The 26,635-nt window shown below is 47.0% G+C and overlaps 1 protein-coding gene across 1 annotated transcript in view; it reads right to left on the bottom strand.

Annotated features, from left to right (window-relative positions):
- Positions 1-1,091: 1,091 nt before the first annotated feature.
- Positions 1,092-26,635, bottom strand: part of LOC121857304 — a 48,764-nt gene continuing 23,220 nt past the window's right edge. Inside the window, exon 2 of the mRNA XM_042353292.1 lies at positions 1,092-4,716. Coding sequence (XP_042209226.1) covers positions 1,092-4,691 — 3,600 coding nt within the window. The 5' untranslated portion in view covers positions 4,692-4,716. The remainder of the gene's footprint in view (positions 4,717-26,635) is intronic.

Raw genomic sequence — 26,635 nt, 5'->3', positions numbered from 1 at the left:
TGCTGCACTGTATTGAGCTGTGCTGTACTGTATTGAGCTGTGCCGTACTGTATTGAGCTGTGCCGTACTGTATTGAGCTGTGCCGTACTGTACTGAGCTGTGCCGTACTGTATTGAGCTGTGCCACTGTACTGAGCTTGCCACTGTATTGAGCTGTGCCGTACTGTGCCGTACTGTACTGAGCTGTGCCGTACTGTGCTGAGCTGTGCTGCACTGTGCTGAGCTGTGCCGTACTGCTATTGAGCTGTGCCGTACTGCGCTGATCTATGCCGTACTGTACTGAGCGAGCCGTACTGTGCCGTACTGTGCTGAGCTGTGCCGTACTGTACTGAGCTGTGCCGTACTATGCTGAGCTATGCTGCACTGTACTGAGCTGTGCCGTACTGTTGAGGCTGTGCCTGTACTGTACTGAGCTGTGCCGTACTGTGCTGAGCTATGCTGCACTGTATTGAGCTGTGCCGTACTGTGCTGAGCTATGCTGTACTGTGCTGAGCTGTGCCGTACTGTACTGAGCTGTGCTGTACTGTACTGAGCTGTGCTGTACTGTGCTGGAGCTGTGCTGTACTGTGCTGAGCTGTGCCGTACTGTGCTGAGCTGTGCTGCATTGTGCTGAGCTGTGCTGTACTGTACTGAGCTGTGCCGTACTGTACTGAGCTGTGCCGTACTGTACTGAGCTGTGCCGTACTGTACTGAGCTGTGCCGTACTGTGCTGAGCTGTTAGCCCTGACCCTCTCCCCTCAACCTCCCTCGATCCCTTCATCCTCGACTCCTCCTCCTCATGAGCGACTCGACCAGTCCAGACGGAAGTGGCAGCGTGTAAATAGCCGGAGGACCATTGTGTACCCGCCTCGCCTCCCCTCCCCCTCTGTTCCAACATAAAGCCAGCCTTTTGTGGGGCAACCTCATGTGATAATACCGACCGACCATAGGCGACACAACGGCTGGTGTGACAGCTGCTCTCTCTCTCTCTCTCTCTCAATAATAGCACATGGGGGGAGTGGATCAACCCTAAACATTCATTTAAACTCCGCCTACACTACCATGTAATACCAATTCAACGCTCAATAGAATAACACACACACCTGTACCATATCATGTTAATAACGACTTGGTACTCACCTGTTCAGAGTCGGAGTCATGTGAGAACTCGTCCTGGGTGGGCGGGTGTACGTCCTGGCTGCCCTCCTGCTCTCCCGTGTTCTCAGTAGTCTCTGTGTGTTCATCTCCGGAGTCAAGTGGGACGCCTACACCCACCAGGCCGCCCATACGGGGCACAACGCCCACGCCAAGGGCGGCGGATGAGGATTCCCGGCGTGTGCGTGGTTGAACGGCTCGGAAGGCGCCGCGGTGGTGCTCTGAGGGGTAGATGTGACCATAACGCGTGAGGTTGTTCTCAGAAGCGTGAAGGAGTCTGGCCAGAGGGGTGAGTGGCACGTGCCGCAGCCGGTCCAGTCCGTGATCGCTCTCAGACCCGTCACGAAAGCTGCTGCCACATCCTCCACTACCCAGGGGAGCATTGACACCGTCGCTGGTGGATGAGTCACGCAGGTCTTCCAGGGAACGAGTATACGACCTCTCTGACGGTGCTCGAGGCCGCAGGGGAGATAATCCTGTACCCAAAGGAAGCTGAGGCACTCCAAACACTTTTGGGGACAGTTTAAGGGATAACTCGAGATCGAGTGCGTCCTGAGGGCCATTAGCAACGGTGGGTGTCGGGGCCTTGGTGGTAGCCGGGGAGAAGGCCCGCACACTCAGAGGATGGATGCCACCAGTGTCAGACTCACGTCGATTAATCTTTTGAGAGACCTTCACTAAATGTTCTTGTTTGTGCTGAAGGTATTTGTGCATGGAATGCCTCATAGAGGCCACATGAATCGGTGAGTCACTGGAGGCTAAGAATCCCGGCGACCTCTCAAACCCCACCGGGTCCGGCATGGCCCTGACGGTGAGCCGACCCGATTCTGGAGTATTTGTACACTCAACAACGGGGGTCTTGGTGACGCCCCGATCCCTAGCTAGCCGCATGTCATCAGTAATACTGGTACGACCGTCCACATTGAGCCGAACTTCTCCTAGGTTGGCTCGCATGTCGTCTTCGAGCGCTGCCCGCAAGTCGTCTGTGATGCTGGTGCGGCCATCACCTAGGCTGGCCCTACTCTCGGCAAGACTGGCACGGAGGTCACTTAATCGCTTGGCGTCACTCACGCTCACACGCAGGTTGTCAACGTTACCTAGCACCTTGTCCGTCACGCTCACTCGCAAATGATCGTTCACATTGGCACGCACGTTGTCCAGTAACTTATTACTAATATTGTTGTCACTAGAACTGACAAGTAACTTATCATTTGCAATGGCACGCAGGTTATTGGCACTGGAGTAACTGAACTCATTAATATTGGCACGTAGCACCGAGGGCCCTAGACTACTGGGTATGTTGTCGCTCACTGTACCACTCATACTGCTGCCATACCCACCACTAATATTGCCTCTGTGGTTGTCTAAGTGACCCCGATGGTTCTCTCGATGAGTCTCCAAGTTACCCCGAAAATTATCAGTAGAGTTCGCTCTATGGTTATCTAAATTCGCCCTGAGATTCTCCAGATTTGCTCTATGGTTGTCCATATTACCTCTAAGGTTGTCAATATTCGCTCTATGATTATCCAGACCTCTGTGGTTATCCAGATTACCCCTGTGGTTGTCCATATTGACCCGGTGGTTCTCCAGATTGGCCTGTAGGTTCTCATTGAGGTTGGCGCGAAGGTTACTAACCAACTGGAAGTTCTGTATTCTCATACGCTGGTTGTCGTCAACCTCGACAACGAAGACACGGTCACTGTGGTGATAATGGTGACCACCGTCGTCTCGAAACCCGATGCCGGAGTCAGAGTTGGAGGAGTTGGAAGAAGTGTTGGAGTGCTGGGGCGACATCTGCGCCTCCACGTCGATGAGGCCTGGCGCGCCGGTGTCCAGGTGGAACCCCACCCGATTTCTGTACAGACTCATGATAGCATGAAGAATCGGGTCTGCTGAGTCCGGGAACTCCTGGCAGTGGTGCGCCTCTGGATGTGGCGTACATTCCAGACGGAAATTTTTGGCTCTCTTGGCGTGGTCAGAGTGCTGCACCATGCGGGGATCCACCATAAAAACATGACATGATGATGAAACGCTCCCACCATCCTGGCTGCCATCACTCAACTCGTCCCCTGAGGCGCCGTGGACAGTCACCAGCCCAAAGAATTTCTTGTCGTCAGCATATACACCACAAAAAGTGATTCTCTCAGCCGGGTACTGCGCCAGCGTGAGGCCGTGGGGGTTGGTCAGTACCACGCGCTCCGTAAACACTGACATTAGAACCAGCGTGTGAACCTTTTTCTCGATCCGAAGGCGTCGGATACAATTTCTTATGGCGGTGAGACGCGATCCCCCCTGAGGTTCTTTGGGCATCTCAATAGTACCGAGATAACCCACTACAGCACGGTAGAGTGCCTCTCCCAGGTCGTTTGGGGCTGCCTGTTGTTGCAGCTCTGCCAAGGTTGGGTACAACAACTTGTTGATCTCTTGTTCAGTTAATACATTGTATGCTTCCATCCCGGAGCCACTCGGTAGCTCCACCCACATACCAGAATGCTGCTGTTGCTGCACAGGTGACTGCTGTCTCTGAGTCTGTTGCTGTTGGTGGTGAAGAAGCTGTTGCTGTGTATGTTGTTGCTGTTGCAGGTGCTGCTGTTGTAGGTGTTGTTTCTGTTGTTGTTGTAAGTGTTGCTGTTGTTGCTGTTGAAGATGCTGTTGCTGTTGTTGTTGCTGTTGTTGCTGCTGAAGCTGTTGTTGGTGATGTTGCTGTTGTTGTTGCTGCTGCTGTTGATGGTGATGCTGGTGAGTCGCCGCCAGCTGCTGCTGGACAGCATCAGGTGGGAGGGTCTGAGGGTGATGCCTGAGTTTGGCCTTGGGGGATTTATCCTTCTTCTTGACTACATGTCTCGGTCTTGGTGGGTGCTGGGGCTCCTTGACTGGCCGAGGCGTCCGGGTCACCTGCCGCGCCTCCGCCATAACTAGATGAATCTGGTCCGGTCTTAACCGTGTGGGGGACGTCGACGGCGCTGCAGGTGGACCCCCATCTCTCTCACCGAGGCCTTCGGGCACTGGAGACACGGAGGCGGATACCGTGAGACCCTTTGGCGTGGGCGTGAGGGGCGCCTTAGGTGGGAAAGCAGACTCGGGCCAGGCATCGCGATCTGACAGGAGCGCCGCTTCGCCGAGGTGGATGGCCGTGTGTTCACTGAAAATGGCTCCACTCTGCAAGTCGCGCACCACTTTTTCAGCTCGCGTCTGCTGGTTCTTGTGCCTCAGCCGATTAGGATACTTAGGTTTGGGACGATTTACCGTCACAAACTCGTCGTCAGAGCTGTCGGAGTAGTAGTTCTCGGCGATCTGGAGCTTGAGGAGCTTGGAGAGGCCAATGAGACGAACTACATCATCATGAGGAGCCTTGCTCACGTTCTGGCTGTTAACGGCGATAAGGTAGTCGCCGGGACGCAGGCCGGCCCGCTCGGCCGGCGACCCGGGCACGATGCACGAGAGGATGCAAGGCGCCTGTCCACTGATGGTGAAGCCAAAGCCATTCTTACCCTTAGTGATCTCCACCGTGCGGACACCATAGCTGGGCCGCTTCTTCCGCCGCCGGTTGTTGTGCATGGCTCCGTTATGGCTCTCTCTCTCTCTCTGAAACAAACCAAACATAAATCATTAACAAGGCACAAGTCTTCATATCCAATAAATGATTACTCGTCCAGTACATACTGTATACTATATGACCCAACAAGTCATTATATAGTACAGTACAGTACAGTATGGTACAGTGCAGTACAGTATAGTACAGTACAGTGCAGTGCAGTGCAGTGCAGTACAGTGCAGTACAGTATAGTACAGTGCAGTGCAGTGCAGCACAGTATAGTACAGTGCAGTGCAGTACAGTATAGTACAATGCAGTGCATTACAATGCAGTACAGTACATATATCATCTGACTCAAGTCTTTATATAGTAAGTACAGTATAATACAGTGCAGTATAGTACAGCACAGTCCAGTACAGTGCAATACAGTATAGTACAGTGCAGTGCAGTGCAGTGCATTGCAGTGCAGCACAGTACAGTCCAGTAAGCTGCAGTACAGCATAGTACAGTGCAGTACATGACACTGCAGTACAGTGCAGCACATGACACTGCAGTACAGTAAACAGTATAGTACAGTAGAGTACAGTAGAGTACAGTAGAGTACAGTACAGTAGAGCAGTGTACAGTAGAGTACAGTACAGTAGAGTACAGTACAGTACAGTAGAGCACAGTACAATAGAGTACAGTACAGTAGAGCAGTGTACAATAGAGTACAGTACAGTAGAGCACAGTACAGTACAGTAGAGTACAGTTGAGTACAGTACAGCACAGTACAGTAGAGTACAGTACAGTACAGATAGTGTAGAGTACAGTACATTAGAGTAGAGTAGAGCAGAGAGTACAGTACAGTACATTAGAGTAGAGCAGAGTACAGTACAGTACAGTACCCTAACAATGTAGGCGTAAACTAGCCTATACAGTAGATGTGTTTCCCTGTGGCATTACTTAAGGTTAAAACGAGGCAACTGGCGCTGACAAGAGTTGTCTCACTCGGCAGTAAAGATCAAGGAGTGAATTAACTACAATTCGTCCCGGGTCGGCCTCCCTCCATCCTCAGCCAAGGACACTGTTTACACCAGCACCAGCGTCACTCTCCTGGCCAAACTGTACCCCCAACATTCATCTAATGAGCGGTTTTTTCACAGGGATTAGCCCACCCGGGCGAAAAGGTAATAATAATAATAATAATAATAATAATAATAATAATAATAATAATAATAATAATGTTAATGATAATAATAAAGATAATAATAATAATAATAAAAATAATAATAATAATGTTAATGATAATAATAATGATAATAATAATAATATTAATAATAATAATAATAATAATAATAATAATAATAATAATAATAAAAACAATAATGATAAAAATAATAATAATAATAATAATAATGATGATGATGATGATGATGATGATGATGATGATGATGACGATAATAATATTAATAAGAATAATGATAACAACAACAATAACAAAAATAAAAATAATAATAATAATAATAATAATAATGACGATAATAATAATAATAATAATAATAATAATAATAATGACGACGACGACGACGATGATGATGATGATGATAATAATTATGATAATAAAAATAATAATAATAATAATAATAATGATAACTATAATAATAATAATAATAATAATAATAATAACAATAATAATAATAATAATAATAATAATGATAATAATAATAATAATAATAATAATAATAATGATAATAATAATAATAATAATAATAATAATGATAATAATAATGATAATAATAATAATAATAATGATAATAATAATAATAATAATAATAATAATAATAATAGTAATAATAATAAACATAATAATAATGATAATAATAATAATAATAATAATAATGATAATAATAATAATAATAATAATAATAATAATAATAATAATAATAATAATGATAATAATAATAATAATAATAATAATGATAATAATAATAATAATAATAAAATAATTAATAAAGGTCTTTCCGAAAACTTAACTCGTATAACAATAATAATAAATAAGTAAAGAAATATCGAGCGGCTAAGATAAGAGTGAAGGGAAAACAGGTGTTGCCGCCCCTCATTAGGACGCCTTCATCTGCCAGTGAAGGGCCAGCCAAATGTACTACTGCCAGCCACCAGTACAGTACCTCATCTACCGTGTGGTGGTGGCGTGTGTTCGTGGTGGTAGTGGTGGGTCGTGGTGGTGGCGTGTGTTCGTGGTGGTAGTGGTAGGTCGTGGTGGTGGCGTGTGTTCGTGGTGGCGGTGGTGGGTCGTGGTCGTTAATTAATTCCCGGTAATAGTGGATGACTTATGAGACTGGTGAAGCTTGCATGTTAAGTGAGGAAGAGTTGGCCCGGAATGTTGAGCCGTGCAGGGGACTTTCTCTTGTAGGTGTAGTGGTAGGGACGACAAACGTTACAGTGTGGACGAAGAAACATTCCAGAGATAGAGGAGTGGCGGCCTTCACTGTCCCCACACATCACGACAAGTGACAATTCTTCACAGGTTATGTTAAGGCTCATGTGAAATACTTGAACTACAGTGTTTACGTAACAAACAGTAAACCAAAACATACATAAACAAATAGTGTATTCATTGAGGTAGCAACACTAATTCGCCTCAATCTACTGAAGGTGACTCCGTGTCGTCTGATAACACAACAGAATCATTTGCAACAAATCATTCCAAAATGCAACGTAATCAACGAGGCTGTTATTGTTGACTGCCACCCGTACGTCGGTACAACCTGTAAGTTTGTGCAAAATATTGTCAACTTCTCTCTCAGATCACCTCTTATACCCCACTGGGTTTAATGGCAACAAGAGCCACGAGGGAGTTGTTCGTCAGATACAACACCCCATCCCCTCTAGTGCTGCCGTGGAGCGCCTGTTCTCTATGGGACCCAAGCGCAGCAGAGTGAGCGACAAGCATTTTGAGAAGCTAATATTCTTGCGGGGGAACAAATAAATAATGAAAATGATATAATATAAATCATAGTAAATTAATGAATATTTTTATTTGATTTTACATATGTTACTCCCATACACAGGAGAATACGCGTTTCGGGGCTGCATTTGTACGTCACTGAAAACTCGTTGACGCTAACGGAGTCAATTTATTAAATCGTTTATGCCGACGCTGACGGCATCAAATTTCTCGGCCGTTTACGCTGATGCTGGCGGCGCCACTTTACTTCGTTGACGCGTACAACAATATATATATATATATATATATATATATATATATATATATATATATATATATATATATATATATATATATATATATATATATATATATATATATACACCTCTGTCCTGAGTGGCAGTAACAAGTGAGAGCACCCTCAGTGTTAGGACCTGACTGCATCACTCACAATAAACAAACTGTGCTCCAAGCTTTGTCAATAAAGTTGTGAGGGCGGCCCACGTGTCCGTCACAGTCTTGGCCTCGTGACTCAACACACCTCATGTACACCCATCAAGGTCCCTACCCTCGCCCTCTAAACCTGCCATATTTTTCCCCGTTACCGTCATAGCAGCAGCGGGAGACCTGAGTGACCCTTTAAGAGGTACAGGGGTGTTATTCTTGGGGAGCTCTGTGTGTACTTTACCTTAAGGCAAGATGTGTGGTACAAGAACACACACGGCGCCACACTCACCTCCTAACACTTAACCTCTACTTAATCCTCTCACACCACTACTGTATTCTTGCTAACCCATCAAACATAAACAACAATTAGCAAGACGCGACGATTATGAGTTCCATGTGACCAGTTCTCACCCACCAACTTAATCCTTCCTTCACACACCAAACGTTAAAATTAAACCCCGCCCAAAAAATAAAAATCTCACACCCGGATATATAATTCAGGCAGTTCCAACAAGGGTAACAACCGTCTATTATAAACAGTTTGTGGACTAACAGACGCTGACCACACACCATCTTCACCTAACCTGTCCCCATAATGACTATATTCTCTTATCATTAGTACTTTATGACGTAAAAACGACCCTTTTAAGTCTGACTCAACACGTGAACTCCAGCGAACATCTACACAGTATTTAGGATCAGTTGAGTTAATACCAAACACCACATAACAGCCCTGACACACCTCTTACTGTAACGAACCAAACACTACCACTGCTGACCTCATAACCAAACACTACCACTGCTGACCTCATAACCAAACACTACCACTGCTGACCTCATAACCAAACACTACCACTGCTGACCTCATAACCAAACACTACCACTGCTGACCTCATAACCAAACACTACCACTGCTGACCTCATAACCTACCACTACTAACCTCATAACCAAACACTACCACTACTGACCTCATAACCAAACACTACCACTACTGACCTCATAACCAAACCATGACCTCATAACCAAACACTACCACTGCTGACCTCATAACCCACTACCACACCTCATAACCCACTGCTGACCTCATAACCAAACACTACCACTGCTGACCTCATAACCAAACACTACCACTGCTGACCTCATAACCAAACACTACCACTGCTGACCTCATAACCAAACACTACCACTACTGACCTCATAACCAAACACTACCACTGACCCTATAACCAAACACTACCACTGCTGACCTCATAACCAAACACTACCACTGCTGACCTCATAACCAAACACTACCACTGCTGACCTCATAACCAAACACTACCACTGCTGACCAATAACCAAACACTACCACTGCTGACTCATAACCAAACACTACCACTGACCTCATAACCAAACACTACCACTACTGACCTCATAACCAAACACACCACTGCTGACCTCATAACCAAACACTACCACTACTGACCTCATAACCAAACACTACCACTACTGACCTCATAACCAAACACTACCACTACTGACCTCATAACCAAACACTACCACTACTGACCTCATAACCAAAACACTACCACTACTGACCTCATAACCAAACACTACCACTACTGACCTCATAACCAAACACTACCACTACTGACCTCATAACCAAACACTACCACTACTGACCTCATAACCAAACACTACTTCCCCACTACTGACCTCATAAATCAAACACTACCACTGCTGACCCTATGCAACCAAACACTACCACTACTGACCTCATAACCAAACACTACCACTACTGACCTCATAACCAAACACTACCACTACTGACCTCATAACCAAACACTACCACTACTGACCTCATAACCCCACAAACCATCCTTAAGTTACATTCTGAAACAAATAGATCATTCAGTTATCACAAAGACGACTTCAGGCGATTGACCAGCCGCCATCAACATCCAATTGTGACTTTACACTCGGCGTCATCACTTCTCCGTTATTTTCCCAGACTTTCACAACACATTCCCACTAACATACAGCAACATTTCCCTCCATAATGGTGATGAGACATGCGATAGCTATTCCTCCTCTCAGCAGCTAAATCGTCCCGGGCCTCACTGTAGAGACTCAGCAGTGGTGTTGGTTTTCACTTGTCAACACTGTACTGTGGGTCATGTGCTCACAATAACACTCTAAATATAATAGGTGTTAACTATTATAAATTAGTATTTCTCAGTCCTGACTCAACTTGCACAGTTTCCTTGGCTGTATTCTCACAATGTAATTATATTAAATATCATCTTCAACTATCAGCCACAAGCAGCAAAGGATGGTTTACATGATTCTGGTCTGTTAACCAAAGGTGTTATATCAGAACGTGAGTCTCATTAATGGGAGTTGGAGCACTGCTGAAAGATGAAGGTTATTATGTAGTGGCCGTAACACAGTGTACACACGCACCAGAGGACACACAGTGTACACACGCACCAGAGGACACACAGTGTACACACGCACCAGAGGACACACAGTGTACACACGCACCAGAGGACACACAGTGTACACACGCACCAGAGGACACACAGTGTACACACGCACCAGAGGACACACAGTGTACACACGCACCAGAGGACACACAGTGTACACACGCACCAGAGGACACACAGTGTACACACGCACCAGAGGACACACAGTGTACACACGCACCACCAGAGGACACACAGTGTACACACACGCACCAGGGACCCACCGGTGTGCACACACACTCAGAGGACACACAGTGTGCACATGCACCAGAGGACACACACCCCAGTGTGCACATGCACCAGAGGGACACACACAGGTGTGCACACACACACCAAAGGGACACACAGTGTACACACGCACCAGAGGGACACACAGTGTACACACCGCACCAGAGGACACACGGTGTGCCACACGCACCAGAGGACACACGGTGTACACATGCCAGAAGGACACACGGTGTGCACATGCACCAGGACACACAGTGTACATGCAGAGGACACACAGCCATACACACGCACCAGAGGACACACAGTGTGCACATACACCAGGGACACACAGTGTACACACGCACCAGAGAGGACACACAACATGCACATGCACCAGAGGGACACTGGTGTACACACGCACCAGAGGACACACAGTGTGCCCACACGCACCAGGGACACACAACATGCACATGCCAGAGGACACACAGTGCCACACGCACCAGAAGGACACACAGTGCACATGCACCAGAGGGACACACAGTGCACACACGCACCAGAGGACACAACATGCACATGCACCAGAGGACACAGTGTGCACACACACACCAGAGGGACACACGGTGTTACACATGCACCAGGACACAGTGTACACACACGCACCAGAGGACACACAGCATACACACGCACCAGAGGACACACAGTGTACACATGCACCAGAGGACACACAGTGTACACATGCACCAGAGGACACACAGCATACACATGCACCAGAGGACACACAGTGTACACATGCACCAGAGGACACACAGTGTACACATGCACCAGAGGACACACAGTGTACACATGCACCAGAGGACACACAGTGTACACATGCACCAGAGGACACACAGTGTACACATGCACCAGAGGACACACAGTGTACACATTGTTAAGACCGTGTCGTATTTTTCTATTATTTTTTATAACATGCTTCCATGTTGTTCCATATTATTCCTGTAATGATGTGTTATATTTACTATTATATAATCTAGTCACCTTACCCTGTGCTGTTAAGGTTTTACCTGTTATTATTTGTTCAAGCCCATCTTATTTCTTCATTTAGTATTGTAACAAGCATTCTTTGTTCTCTAACGACTATCTGCATCGTTGAACGACCCACCGGCGGGTTTTTGGCGGGAATTGGCCTTATATATAGGACCCACCAACTGACTTGAGTTAGTTCAGTCCTCTTGTCATACAGTCCACATCCTTTGAGTGACACTCGTCACCTGTTACTTATACTTAATTTATTTGTGTTGTTCCTGTCGCCACCAATGTGGTATATCTATGTGAGTACCTATTTATGTCTCTATTTATGTCCATCAGTATTTGCTTAGATACATTTAAGTAATTCAGTGTTGTTTCACGTTAGTTAATTTCAGTGTTACTTTTTATATGCTTATGTAGTGTTAACGTAATCCAATGCTTTATTTTTATTCTTTTGATGTTTCGATGTTTAGTATCATTTGTGTCTTAAAAGTTTCGATGGTGAATCACTTTGTTGTGTTAATATTTAATTAATTAAATTCTTAAAGGTTTACTTTATTTATTGTTATTCCCTTTTAATTTACTTCACTTTTTTTGTTTGGTTACGCCTAGAACCTGGATATTTAAGTAAATTAAGAGACGGCGTAACAACATGCACCAGAAGACACACAGTGTACACATGCACCAGAGGACACACAGTGTACACATGCAGAGGGCACACAGTGTACACATGCACCAGACACACAGTGTACACATGCACCAGAGGACACAGTGTACACATGCACCAGAGGACACACAGTGTACACATGCAGAGGGCACACAGTGTACACATGCACCAGACACACAGTGTACACATGCACCAGAGGACACACAGTGTACACATGCACCAGAGGACACACAGTATACACATGCACCAGAGGACGACACAGTGTACACACGCACCAGAGGAGGACACACAGTGTACACATGCACAAGCACACAGTGTGCACACGCGCACCAGAGGAGGGCACAGTGTGCACACGCCAGAGGAGGGACACAGTTTACATACGCACCAGAGGGCACACAGTGTGCCACACACTTTTAGAGGAGGACACAGTGTGCATACGCACAGAGGGCACACAGTGTACACACGCACCAGAGGGAGGGGGACACGGTGTGTACACACGCACCAAGAGACACACAGTGTGCACGCACCAGGAGGAGGGACTGGTGTGCACACGCGCAGAGAACTGCCCACAGTGTACACGCACCAGAGGGGAGGGACACACAGTGTACACACGCACCAGAGGGACACACAGGTGCACACACACGCACCAGAGGGCACACACAGTGTACACACACGCACCAAGGACACACAGTGTACATGCCAAGAGAGAGAGGGACACACAGTGTGCATGCAGAGGAGCACACAATGTGCACATGCACCAGACACACAGTGTACACATGCACCAGAGGACACAGTGTACACACATGCACCAGAGGGGCACACAGTGTACGCATGCACCAGGGACACAGTGTACACACGCACCAGAGGGAGGACACACAGTGTACACATGCAAGAGGGCACACAGTGTACACACGCACAGAAGGGGAGGACACAGTGCACACACGCACCAGAGGAGACACAGTTTACATACGCACAGGGCACACAGTGTACACACGCACCAGAGGAGGAGGACACAGTGTACACTTATTACCTGAAGGGGCACACAGTGTACACGCACCAGAGGAGGACACAGTGTACATACGCACCAGAGGACACAGTGTACACACGCACCAGAGGGCACACAGTGTACACACGCACCAGAGGACACAGTGTACACACGCACCAGAGGGCACACAGTGTACACAACATACGTTCCTGGAGGATAACGCCAACACATATGCACAGCTATTGAGCGTCAGCCATGGGCTCCTGGAATGTCAGCTTCTAAAGACTGACACCGGAGCCCTACACGTGGCGGGCGTCAGCCGTGGGCTCCTGGAATGTCAGCTTCTAAAGACTGACACCGGAGCCCTACACGTGGCGGGCGTCAGCCGTGGGCTCCTGGAATGTCAGCTTCTAAAGACTGACACCGGAGCCCTACACGTGGCGGGCGTCAGCCGTGGGCTCCTGGAATGTCAGCTTCTAAAGACTGACACCGGAGCCCTCCACGTGGCGGGCGTCAGCCGTAGGCTCCTGGAATGTCAGCTTCTAAAGACTGACACCGGAGCCCTACACGTGGCGGGCGTCAGCCGTGGGCTCCTGGAATGTCAGCTTCTAAAGACTGACACCGGAGCCCTACACGTGGCGGGCGTCAGCCGTAGGCTCCTGGAATGTCAGCTTCTAAAGACTGACACCGGAGCCCTACACGTGGCGGGCGTCAGCCGTAGGCTCCTGGAATGTCAGCTTCTAAAGACTGACACCGGAGCCCTACACGTGGCGGGCGTCAGCCGTAGGCTCCTGGAATGTCAGCTTCAAAAGGTTGGCGACCTTGGGTTCTGTATTAGGGCTGGCGAGGTGGAGGAAGAGGTGGACAGAGAAACATAACACGTGTCTCAATGGAGGAGATGTATCCGCTCAGAGACACACTGTAGCCTGGTACGGGTAGAGAAACATAACACGTGTCTCAATGGAGGAGATGTATCCGCTCAGAGACACACTGTAGCCTGGTACGGGTAGAGAAACATAACACGTGTCTCAATGGAGGAGATGTATCCGCTCAGAGACACACTGTAGCCTGGTACGGGTAGAGAAACATAACACGTGTCTCAATGGAGGAGATGTATCCGCTCAGAGACACACTGTAGCCTGGTACGGGTAGAGAAACATAACACGTGTCTCAATGGAGGAGATGTATCCGCTCAGAGACACACTGTAGCCTGGTACAGTAGAGAAACACACGTGTCTGTCATACACACTGTCATTAGGTAGCTGGGGGTGCAGGGTAGCTGGGGCAGGGGTAGCTGGGGTGCAGGTAGCTACGGGCAGGGGGTAGGTAGCCAGCGGGGTGCAGGTAGCTGGGTGAGGCTGGGGTGGCAGCCGGGGTGCAGGTGAGCGGGGGTGAGGGTAGCCACGGGGTGCAGGTAGCTGGGGCAGGGCAGCCGGGGTGGTGGCAGTCAAAGTAGGGGTAGTCACGGGGCAGGCAGCCGGGGTTGCAGGGCAGCCGGGGGTGCAGGGCAGCCACGGGCAGGGCAGCCAAGTAGGGCAATGAAGTAGGAAACACGGGGCGCAGGAGAGTCAAGTAGGAAACAAAGCAGGGCAGTCAAGATAAGCAGTCGGGGGCAGGGCAGTCACTGTGGGCAGGAAACACGGGCAGGGCAGTCACGGCACAGGGTGAAACACTTAAGCAGGGCAGTCGGGGGCAGGAAGCAGGGCAGCCGGGGGCAGGGCAGTCGGGGCAGGGCAACACGGGCAGGGTAGCCACGGGCAGGGTGTCAGCAGGGCAGTCGGGGGGCAGGCAGCCACGGGTGGTGGGCAGCCGGGGCAGGCAGTCGGGGCAGGGCAGCCGGGGTGCAGGTAGCCACGGGCAGGTAGCCACGGGTGCAGGGCAATGGGGGGCAGGCAGCTGGGGGCGCAGGGCAGTCAAGCAGGCAGTCACGGGCAGGGCAGCAGGCAGTCACGGGCAGGAAATGGGGGCAGGGGTCAAGAGGGCAGCTGGGGGCAGGGGCAGGGCAGCCACGGGCAGGGTGAAACACGGGCAGGGCAGCCGGGGTGCAGGGTAGCCGGGGGTGCAGGCAGCCACGGGGCAGGGTAATGGGGGGGCAGGGCAGCCGGGGGTGCAGGCAGCCGGGGGGTGCAGGGCAGCCACGGGCAGGCAATGGGGGGCAGGGCAGCCGGGGGCAGGGCAGCTTGGGGGGTTAGTGGCAGCCGGGGCAGGGCAATGGGGGTGCAGGGTAAAACACTGTGCAGGGTAGCCACGGGGCAGGGAGAAACACGGGTGCAGGGTGAGTCACGGGCAGGGTAGCCGGGGGGTGCAGGTGTAGCCGGGGCAGGGCAACACGGGCAGGGTGAACACGGGCAGGGCAGCCACGGGCAGGGCAGTCACGGGCAGGGCAGCCACGGTGCAGGGTAGTCACGGGTGCAGGGTAGCCACGGGGTGCAGGGTAGCCACGGGTGCAGGGGTGGCAGAGCCACGGGCAGGGCAGCTAATGGGCAGGGACACGGGTGCAGGGCAGAACACGGGCAGGGTAGCTGGGGGTGCAGGTGAGTCACGGGGTGCAGTGGGTAGCCACGGGGTGCAGGGTAGCTCACGGGGTGCAGGGAAGCCACGGGTGCAGGGTAGCCACGGGTGCAGGGTAGCCACGGGCAGGGCAGCCACGGGGTGCAGGGTAGTCACGGGGGCGTGGGTAGCCACGGTGCAGGGTAGTCACGTAAAGTGGTGCAGCCACGGGCAGGGTAGCCACGGGGTGCAGGGTAGCCACGGGGTGCAGGGTAGCCACGGGGTGCAGGGTAGCCGGGAAGGTGTTGTTCAACTTAGGCTCGGCTAGTGTGTATAAAAGTTATTGTCGAGTATAAACCACGGGGTGCAGGGTAGCCACGGGGTGCAGGGTAGCCACGGGGTGCAGGGTAGCCACGGGGTGCAGGGTAGCCGGGAAGGTGTTGTTCAACTTAGGCTCGGCTAGTGTGTATAAAAGTTATTGTCGAGTATAAATGTCAGTCCACGAGGAAGCAACTCTTTACTGGTCATCACTGTGGAACAAAAGATAAATTATCCAGGGAACATGTTCAATAAATATCCTGTACACACAGCCTGATGCTTATACAGGCGATCTGATATGTAGAGCCGGGGAAACACACAGAACAAACACAAAAACAGTCGCTATTTGGCAGGACTGCGACCAGCGTGAATTATAACAGTACAATGGCGCCCGTGTGATTGGACCATTTTATTTTCCATGAGAACACTGTGAACTCTGTCAGTTACATGCTTAAATGTTATGGTGTACCTCAGCTGGAAGATACGCAGCCCCATGTGGTGCACCGCCACACTGGGGCTTACAAGTGAGTGATTTCCTCATAAACACTTCCCTACTGGTTGGGTCGGGCGTGGTGACCCCATTCTGTGGCTCCCTCGTCTCCCGGACACCACGCTTATGGACTTCATTTTCTGGGACTGCGTCAAGGACAAGGTGTGCTGTACTGTATGTGATATATGAAACACAATACTCGTGCAGCTGTGTATAGTGTGTTGTCCTCATATAATGTGTACATAATGTAGAACCATGTTTCATCACACCAACTCTCCTCACTCCTGAATTTTTTCTTTCATAAACTAATAATTAAATATTCTGGAAAGTCAAAGCCTTCAAAATTACTCCTAAAAGAATGCACTTTGTTGAGCAGCCAGCCAGCCAGTCAGCCCTGACTATGTAATACCAGAATGAAGGTTTCAAATTCTCCAAGGGTCCCGCCAAGTAACCTCTACCGTGTAAAAGACACATACAGTACAGGGGCCGCATTTTTTTTATTGGGCACTCCCCTACATCCTTGTGTAAGGTGAAGCACAGAAGCGTTTACAGTGCCCAACAGGGAAGCATGCTAAGTTCATGCTTGCCTTTATGTCTCATGAGTTAAGGGCGTAGAAGCCTGAAGAGTCAAGGGCATAGAAGCCTGAAGAGTCAATGCTTTAGGTCATCAAGTTATTGGAAGCTCCAACAACTTGTCCCTGAATACGAATTCGCAACTTTCGATTTACACCAGGTATCTACTTTACTGCTAGGTGAACAGGGACTAATGGGGGCTAGGAAGTATGTCCAAACAACTTCCACCGGCCCGGGAATCGAACCCGAGACATCTCGCTTGCGAAGGTAAGAGCGGTACCACTCTACCACCAGCACCCCCTAGGGGCCGCATTCTCAAAACACCTCATCAGTTACGTACAGTAGCAGAGATACGGTACCGTAACTTACGGACTCCTTACAGTCCTGTAAATTTCTCATTCTCAAAATTGAATTACGCGTCCGTAAGCAGTCCGTAACTCCTATGTTTACCCTGTCAATTCAGTTCTCTTGTCCAAAGGTAGATGGCAGAGCATGAGCTAGTTGGCCAATCGTCGCTCAGTTCACAAAATCATCAACCTATCACAAGAGGAGAAATCAGCTGAGACGGGACGGCGGAGTGATTTGTTGTGATGGCGGGAAAAGTCGAGCGTTGAGGAAGTGATGAACAAATTTCTCTCCGGCCTGAGACACAGGGATTCCCGCAGTGTGGACCGTCTCTATTTAAAGGAACACTACCGTGGTCGTTGAACAATTGAAGGGTCTCGTTGTCTTTACCCCTAAATTAGCAAATTACGTCCATATAAGACAGGCGACAACCTTCACACGTCATGCTGAAAATGAAACAGCCGTGAGCCCTGGGAGACTCACCACAGCAGAGCGTGGCCTTATTACCACTGGGAGGACAAATTAGTGCGAGCCTAGGCGCCTAATTATCTACAAAACAAAACAATTTGCACAAGAAATGATTACCATATCAGAACTGTGATGAAAATAAAGTAAGAAAATAAACAGTAATAAACACAACTCGACCTCGGGTTAGTCCTGTATACTAACCACCTAACCTAACCTAACCTTTACCTAACCTAACCTAAAATTTACCTAACCTTTCCTTTATTTAATCCATTTACAGAGATAGTCAAAGGTTAAAATGCATAATAGTGGCATCCTGAGTTAAGTTTATATATTATCAACAGATTTATAGACATGGTGGTGGTGGGAGGTGAGCACTGAAACTCAGGTGTGTGTAAACAACTCCACCAGGATACGTGTACTCCGCGATAATATGTATTTACACAATGTTCCTACAATCCCCCAGTCTGACCCTCATTGTGTTTCTTTTTTTTTAGAGCCAGAGAGCAGGAGAGCCAGAAAGTCGGAGAGACAGAGAGCAGAAGAACCAGATAGCCGGAGAGCCAGAGATCCAGAGCACTGGAGAGCCAGATAGCCGGAGAGCCAGAGCACTGGAGAGCCAGATAGCCGGAGAGACAGAGCACTGGAGAGCCAGATAGCCGGAGAGACAGAGATCCAGAGCACTGGAGAGCCAGATAGCCGGAGAGCCAGAGCACTGGAGAGCCAGATAGCCGGAGAGCCGAAAAGCCAGAGTGCCAGTGCTAGAGAGCCTGTGTTTAGAACATTGATGAATGAGAGCACGCATAAAGCACTACCAGATAGCCGGAGAGCCAGAGCACTGGAGAGCCAGATAGCCGGAGAGCCGAAAAGCCAGAGTGCCAGTGCTAGAGAGCCTGTGTTTAGAACATTGATGAATGAGAGCACGCATAAAGCTACCAGCCTTAATTTAACTTTAGCAAAGCTAACCCAAACTTAGCTTTAGTTAGGTGAGGTTTACATTGCATGTGTTACATTATGGCTCAGTGCACCACTAGGCCTCGCACGGTTGAAGGTCGTGTAGTGTACAGCCGCTCCTCTAAGACTGCTGACTCAAGTCACTTAGTGATGTATTTCATTCATCATGTTCGTCATATTCATTTTGTCGATGCTGTTGTTTATGTTTTAGGTCTGATGATAAGATATATTGTCGAAACGTCCGTCACCCAATAAGGTCACGTCTGTTCCAGCCAGTATGTACGTGTAACATCAGGAACTGTACTGATAGAACGCAAAAGACAACACCTATACCACTTTTTCATTTCTGGTGGCCGGTTACCTGGAACAAGGCTCAGTATATAACCGGTCTGTAACCTGTAAATCCAATAAACAATCCCGCAATGACTATCAGATCCTGTCGGGGACTGACTGGCCGATACCAAACTACTTTTTTCCCATCATCCAGACCATGAGGAACGCCGCTACACGAAAATAAATTTGATAACTTACCGCTATAAGTCTCATCCCAACACACGCATCAGCCTCCCCTCCTTGGCGTCTCCTTCAACACCAAGATCATGTTTACATCATCCACCCTCTGGCTTAAGGAATGTTTTACTTCACCGCATCTGACACTTAGAATAAACTGGTCTGGAAGTGAACTAATGCATCATGTTGGTGGCTCTCAAGACTACCACTACGGTATTTGATCACACTCAAGTAAAGCCTTAACACAATGGGGAGGAAGCAACAGAATGGTGAGCATAATGTCTTCTGGGCTGCCAACATAACACCCAAAAGAGTCATGTATATACAGTACAGTACATATAGTATCGGGAAAACTTAGAGCAGGTCCTATACATGAAACAATAATAATTATAACACATAAACAGTAACATAATTGTATTCATTCGTCACTTTAAAACTTCTTTAGTTGTCATGGGTTGCGTTAGGCTTACCCACGCAACCAATTCCAAAGTTTGTTTTACTAGAGATAAGACACCCAGCGAGGCATAACTGGGACATATAGTTTCCATTAGTGTATGTTAGCCAGCCTTTAGGGGGGGGCCAGTAAGACAGTGTTGTACTGTTCATTGACTCACACCCAAAAACCTCATTTTAAAGTAGTATCCCCGTGGCCATGGGTTAGTCAAGACGCCCACCTCCTCCCTCCTGAAGGAAGCGGGGCACCACACCACACACAGTCCTCCACCGCCACTCCCGTGATCGACACGAGACTAAGTGTGTTAACCTAGGTTGTTATCCCCGTGGAAATATCACGTGTGGATGCCTGGTTGCAACACGAGCAATCCAGGCTGGTCTATCAAACCTACAGTAAATGGTTAATTAATTCACGCTTACAGAGTTCTCCTGCACGACACCCGTCTACAGTGACTGTCAGTGACGCGAGACTATGTGTGGTAACCCAAGAGTACTTTTTGTTGTTATGGCCGTGGAAAGAAGTTCTTGTGCGGAAGCCTGGTTGCAACAAAAGCAATCCAGGCTGACAATAAATGTATCACTTGAAGAATTAAGGCTCTGTTAAGTCACACCCATAGTAGAGTAATCACATGTGTCCCCAAGTTGAATAATTCCCTCTTTTAGAAGATTAATTCAATTACAGCATGAACGTGAGTGACTCGTATATCCATGCAAATTGTAAATCATTGTATGGAAGCTTGACAAATAAATGTAAGTGCAATTATCTGCCCGTATCTGTGATCCTCTCTTACTAAAGGTAATGACTGATTGGTTATGACAAAGTATAACCAATAACTGAGATAGATGTTGGAAATTAATGGAATTCATTAAATCATCATTTATCAAGTATAAATCATGGAATGTCGAGTGGTGGAGTGAACTTCTACGTAGATACACCATAATCTCCTGTAAGTAACCAGTGTGAAGGTATCGAACTCTACGGTAAGAAATAAGAAAAAGACATATTATTATCTTTATATAATATAATCCACTCCTACCACCACCGAGCTACCCAGAACCATGACATTAGTATTATTAAATCATTATTCAGGGTCTTCTTTAACCAGCCAGCCGCAGCCACTTTTAAACAAACTTCACAACACACCCATTGTATTTTATTTACCCTTTGCAGACGCTTTACTTTATTTCGCAATTGATGAACTATAGCACAATCCTGCAAGGCCTCAACTGTAGTAACGGGATCCATGGTGAACCTCGCCTAGACGCTTTGTAGTTGTTTTCGTTGTGTTGGGCAGACCCGCCAACAAAACATCCCTGTGTGACGCAAACGTCTCTTGTTTTGCTGGCCGGTGGACCGTGTTTGGAGGAAAGTTCCCAGTGAGCCACCGCCTTAATCCATGAGCACTGTGGTTTACAGTATAGTAGGCCGCTCCGGTCCACACTTACAGCTGGGTCATGTGTGGTGTCTCTCGGTCGCCCACCAAGACTCGATCCTGGAACCTTCAAAGCCAAGGCTAGTTCTATAACCCCTTGGCCACCAGAACACAACAAATAGACTCTACACAGTAGTTTCGATCTAACGGAATCCGATATAACAAACTCTCGATTTAGTGGAAGGATTTTTTTTTCATTATTTTCACTCAATTTAGTGAACTGGTTCACTAAATTAAGATTAATTCTGTTAATACGCTCACACCTACAGAGACACCTCAGACACACGGTATGTACATACAAACTTATTGATGGCTTACTTTAAACTAGGGGGTCAGTGTTTTTTTTAAATTTGTTCTATTATTTCTAAACTTTTTACAGTTGATAGCTGCACTCTTTTGACTTTCTTCCCCACACCACTTCCTTTCTGAGAGACTTTCAGCATGATGGCTCAGCACAGCTGACCGAGAGGTAACAACACACGCGAGGGCGGCAAACACAGGCTGGGCTGCTGTAAACAATGCCCACGTGCCAAGTAGAGCATTTGGCGCGAAATTTAATGGAATCACGCTCGATAAAGCGAACTAGTTCACTAAATCGAGCGAAAATAACGGAAATTTCGATTTAAAGTAAAGGGGTGGCTCGAATTAGTCCGTTAAATCGAGAAAATACTGCACTAATATATTCCTGTTGTACAACTGTCGCACACGAGTTAAACAAAATGAGATGGCACAAGTTTCCACACTCGGGTAAGGTTGACTCTAATTATATATTTAATCACTGATTTAATTTTATATTTACAACACCAATTACTGTACTGTATACAGTACTTGCAAGACTTAACATGGCGGACAATGACGCAATACTCTTTCATGTTTACCACTTGTATATAACAAGTAGAGTTCGTGTATTTCAGCGGAAATTTTTCACCCATAAGTTTTAGGATCAAATAAAAATAAATAAATAAATGTGATACCAGATTGCCTTAACCAATGAGCGGTCTTTACAGGGTATTTGTGTAATAAAAAACAAACACTTTCCTTAAGTCATAAAACAGTTCTTTAAAAATGATATAATACTCTAAGACAGGTTATTGTACCTTCTATTAGATACTGTATTGTACACTTGCTTAAAACTGCTCTCGCCTTACAAAATTTGTTACATGTTTTCTGAAAGTAACACCTGTGAGTTTCCTATTGATAGCTTGTGAGCCCAGTTTTAACCAGATATGTTTTCCCACCAATGTTTACTCACTGACATACTGTACAGCCCGAGTGAAGAAGGCTCAGTGGAAGGCTCAGTGGAAGGCTCAGTGGGTGGATGGAGGTGAGTATAAAAGGCTTAACACAGCAGCCTGAGGACCCAGCATCATGACCGACGTACAAGACTCACACCGCCACAGCTTGAACCCACAACCCCGGCCAGTGGAAAAGGAAGCAGAAGGCAAGTATTAGAGTTGTTTGGTGACAGATGAAGGTACAGAGCTTATGCCGAAGATGGAACACCAGTTAGTTGGAGAGGAAGAGTTTTGAATCTCTCATCTTAGGGTATTCGTTGCACGGAGTAATGAGCGCATCGTCGCACAGTTTTTTGAGAAGGTAGTTAAGAATAATTCTCTGATTAACTTAGGAATAACAGAACCTCGGGCAAGACCCAATCGTTAACATATAGCTCTTATACCGTCAGAGTCTGAGTGAAGGTGTGGTGGGATGAGAACACCTCAACTCAGAGCGGCTTGATGTGGCGTACCACCTAGTTTGTGTCAGGCCGCCCAGGTGCAGATATAGGACTGCTGTTGTGTGTTTAGTGTGGAAGGATGGGTATGGTGTATTGGGTCTGTTTAGTGTGGAGGGATGGGTATGGTGTATAGGGTCTGTTTAGTGTGGAGGGATGGGTATGGTGTATAGGGTCTGTTTAGTGTGGAGGGGTGGGTATGGTGTATAGGGTCTGTTTAGTGTGGAGGTGGGTATGGTGTGTTGGGTCTGTTTGGTGTGGAGGGTGGGTATGGTGTATAGGGTCTGTTTAGTGTGGAGGGATGGGTATGGTGTATGGGTCTGTTTAGTGTGGAGGGATGGGTATGTGTATAGGGTCTGTTTAGTGTGGAGGGGTGGGTATGGTGTATAGGGTCTGTTTAGTGTGGAGGGATGGGTATGTATTGGTTCTGTTTATGTGGAGGGAATGGGTATGGTGTATAGGGTCTGTTTAGTGTGGAGGGTGGGTATGGTGTATAGGGTCTGTTTAGTGTGGAGGGTGGGTATGGTGTATAGGGTCTGTTTAGTGTGGAGGGATGGGTATGGTGTATAGGGTCTGTTTAGTGTGGAGGGATGGGTATGGTGTATTGGTTCTGTTTAGTGTGGAGGAATGGGTATAGGGTCTGTTTAGTGTGGAGGTGGGTATGGTGTATAGGGTCTGTTTAGTGTGGAGGGGTGGGTATGGTGTATAGGGTCTGTTTAGTGTGGAGGGGTGGGTATGGTGTATAGGGTCTGTTTTAGTGTGGAGGGATGGGTATGGTGTATAGGGTCTGTTTAGTGTGTGGAGGGATGGGTATGGTGTATAGGGTCTGTTTAGTGTGGAGGGATGGGTATGGTGTATAGGGTCTGTTTAGAGTGGAGGGATGGGTGGTGTAGGGTCTGTTTAGTGTGGAGGGATGGGTATGGTGTATAGGGTCTGTTTTGTGTGGAGGATGGGTATGGTGTATAGGGTCTGTTTAGTGTGGAGGGATGGGTATGGTGTATAGGGTCTGTTTAGTGTGGAGGGTGGGTATGGTGTATAGGGTCTGTTTAGTGTGTTGGGTGCGTCCATTCACTGGGTATTAGGTGTTGCTTGAGCCGGAGTCTTAACATCAGTGTTTTTATGTTGGGCAGACGACCCATAATATAACCAGAAGAGAAATAAGCCATCTCTTCGAAGTGATTAAATTACATAAACGATTAAGTTGAATTCCCTAACAAACCATCACCCTTAACCCAACAGTTAATAACAACCCATCACCCTTAACCCAACAGTTAATAACAAACCATCACCCTTAACCCAACATTTAATAACAAACCATCACCCTTAACCCAACAGTTAATAACAAACCATCATCCTTAACCCAACAGTTAATAACAAACCATCATCCTTAACCCAACATTTAATAACAAACCATCACCCTTAACCCAACAGTTAATAACAAACCATCATCCTTAACCCAACAGTTAATAACAAACCATCACCCTTAACCCAACATTTAATAACAAACCATCATCCTTAACCCAACAGTTAATAACAAACCATCACCCTTAACCCAACAGTTAATAACAAACCATCATCCTTAACCCAACAGTTAATAACAAACCATCATCCTTAACCCAACAGTTAATAACAAACCATCATCCTTAACCCAACAGTTAATAACAAACCATCACCTTAACCCAACATTTAATAACAAACCATCACCCTAACCCAACAGTTAATAACAAACCATCATCCTTAACCCAACAGTTAATAACAAACCATCATCCTTAACCCAACAGTTAATAACAAACCATCACCCTAACCCAACAGTTAATAACAAAACCATCACCCCAACCCAACATTTAATAACAACCATCACCCATAACCCAACAGTTAATAACAAACCATCATCCTTAACCCAACAGCACAACAAACCATCATCCTTAACCCAACAGTTAACAACAAACCATCACCCTTAACCCAACAGTTAATAACAAACCATCACCCTAACCTTAACCCAACAGTTAATAACAAACCATCACCCTTAACCCAACAGTTAATAACAAACCATCACCCCTTAACCCAACAGTTAATAACAAACCATCATCCTTAACCCAACAGTTAATAACAAACCATCATCCTTAACCCAACAGTTAATAACAAACCATCATCCTTAACCCAACAGTTAATAACAAACCATCACCCTTAACCCAACAGTTAATAACAAACCATCACCCTTAACCCAACAGTTAATAACAAACCATCATCCTTAACCAAACAGTTAATAACAACTTGGCCACATTGCCTCATCTACAACAATTCAATTTACGAGAACAAAGCTGCAGAGAGCAAAGTAAATAGACAATGGTAAATGTGTTAGTTAATGAGCAGGCCCAAAGCTTACGGTCAATGCCAGAATTGTGTTATCACGTTACATCTTCACTTATGGGCGTGGGGGAGTGGAAGGCCCATAATCACCTATGTATCGGAACCCCTCACTTAGTTACCATTCACCAGCCACATTCCTCCAAGGGGCGGAAGAGACACAGGCGGTGGGGGAACCTTGTCTACACAGAACACCATGCATGGAACGCTCTGTGTCGGGTCCAAGATCTTACAGTAGGCCTCATGTCTCCTCCACACATGTTTATGCTTCACAAAATATATAAATGTTTTGAATGAGAGTTCAGCTGGAGGCAGGCACTTACAAACACTATATTACTGTACAGCCACTGAGATGAATAAAGCACCAATATAATAAACTTGACCCTCATGTTATGTCCAGTGCAGAAAACTTTTCCAATTTCTTAAAAGTAGTTTTCTAACGGAGGCGCTGAGTTTTATTCAATAACATCGTAAGACAGTGAGTGTCTTACGTTTTATTGTAGTTTAATCCACAGTTGGAATCACGGTGACCCAGAAACTATAAGATGCTCTTGTGACGAAAATAGTTTACGAAAAATAAGTTTTATTAGATACAGTACATGTTCTATGTATATTGTATTACACATGTGAAGATGATGACTTTATCTAACACTTGGAGAACACTACTGCCCTTGAGACTGTTGACAAAACTATACAGTACAGTACTGTATATAGCTAGTGTTGCATCCTATTGAGAGAGAAAAATTTGTTAAAGGTCCATGTGATCAACATAGCTAGAGTGCATGGAGGCAGCCAGAGGCAACACTCTGGTTGATTGCGTAAAAACAAAATTTGAAGGCAAACACAGCTCCCAAGAGTCTTTGAAGGCAGCACACAGCTCCCAAGAATCTTTGAAGGCAGCACACAGCTCCCAAGAATCTTTGAAGGCAGCACACAGTTCCCAAGAATCTTTGCAGGCAGCACACAGTTCCCAAGAATCTTTGAAGGCAGCACACAGCTCCCAAGAATCTTTGAAGGCAGCACACAGCTCCCAAGAATCTTTTTACAGTAGCA

This window comes from Homarus americanus, unplaced genomic scaffold (assembly GCF_018991925.1).
Source record: "Homarus americanus isolate GMGI-L3 unplaced genomic scaffold, GMGI_Hamer_2.0 scaffold20465, whole genome shotgun sequence".
In the NCBI taxonomy this organism is placed as follows: Eukaryota; Metazoa; Arthropoda; class Malacostraca; order Decapoda; family Nephropidae; genus Homarus; species Homarus americanus.
The sequence above is the reverse complement of the archived record's forward strand: the minus strand, read 5'-3'. Positions and strand labels throughout refer to the sequence as shown.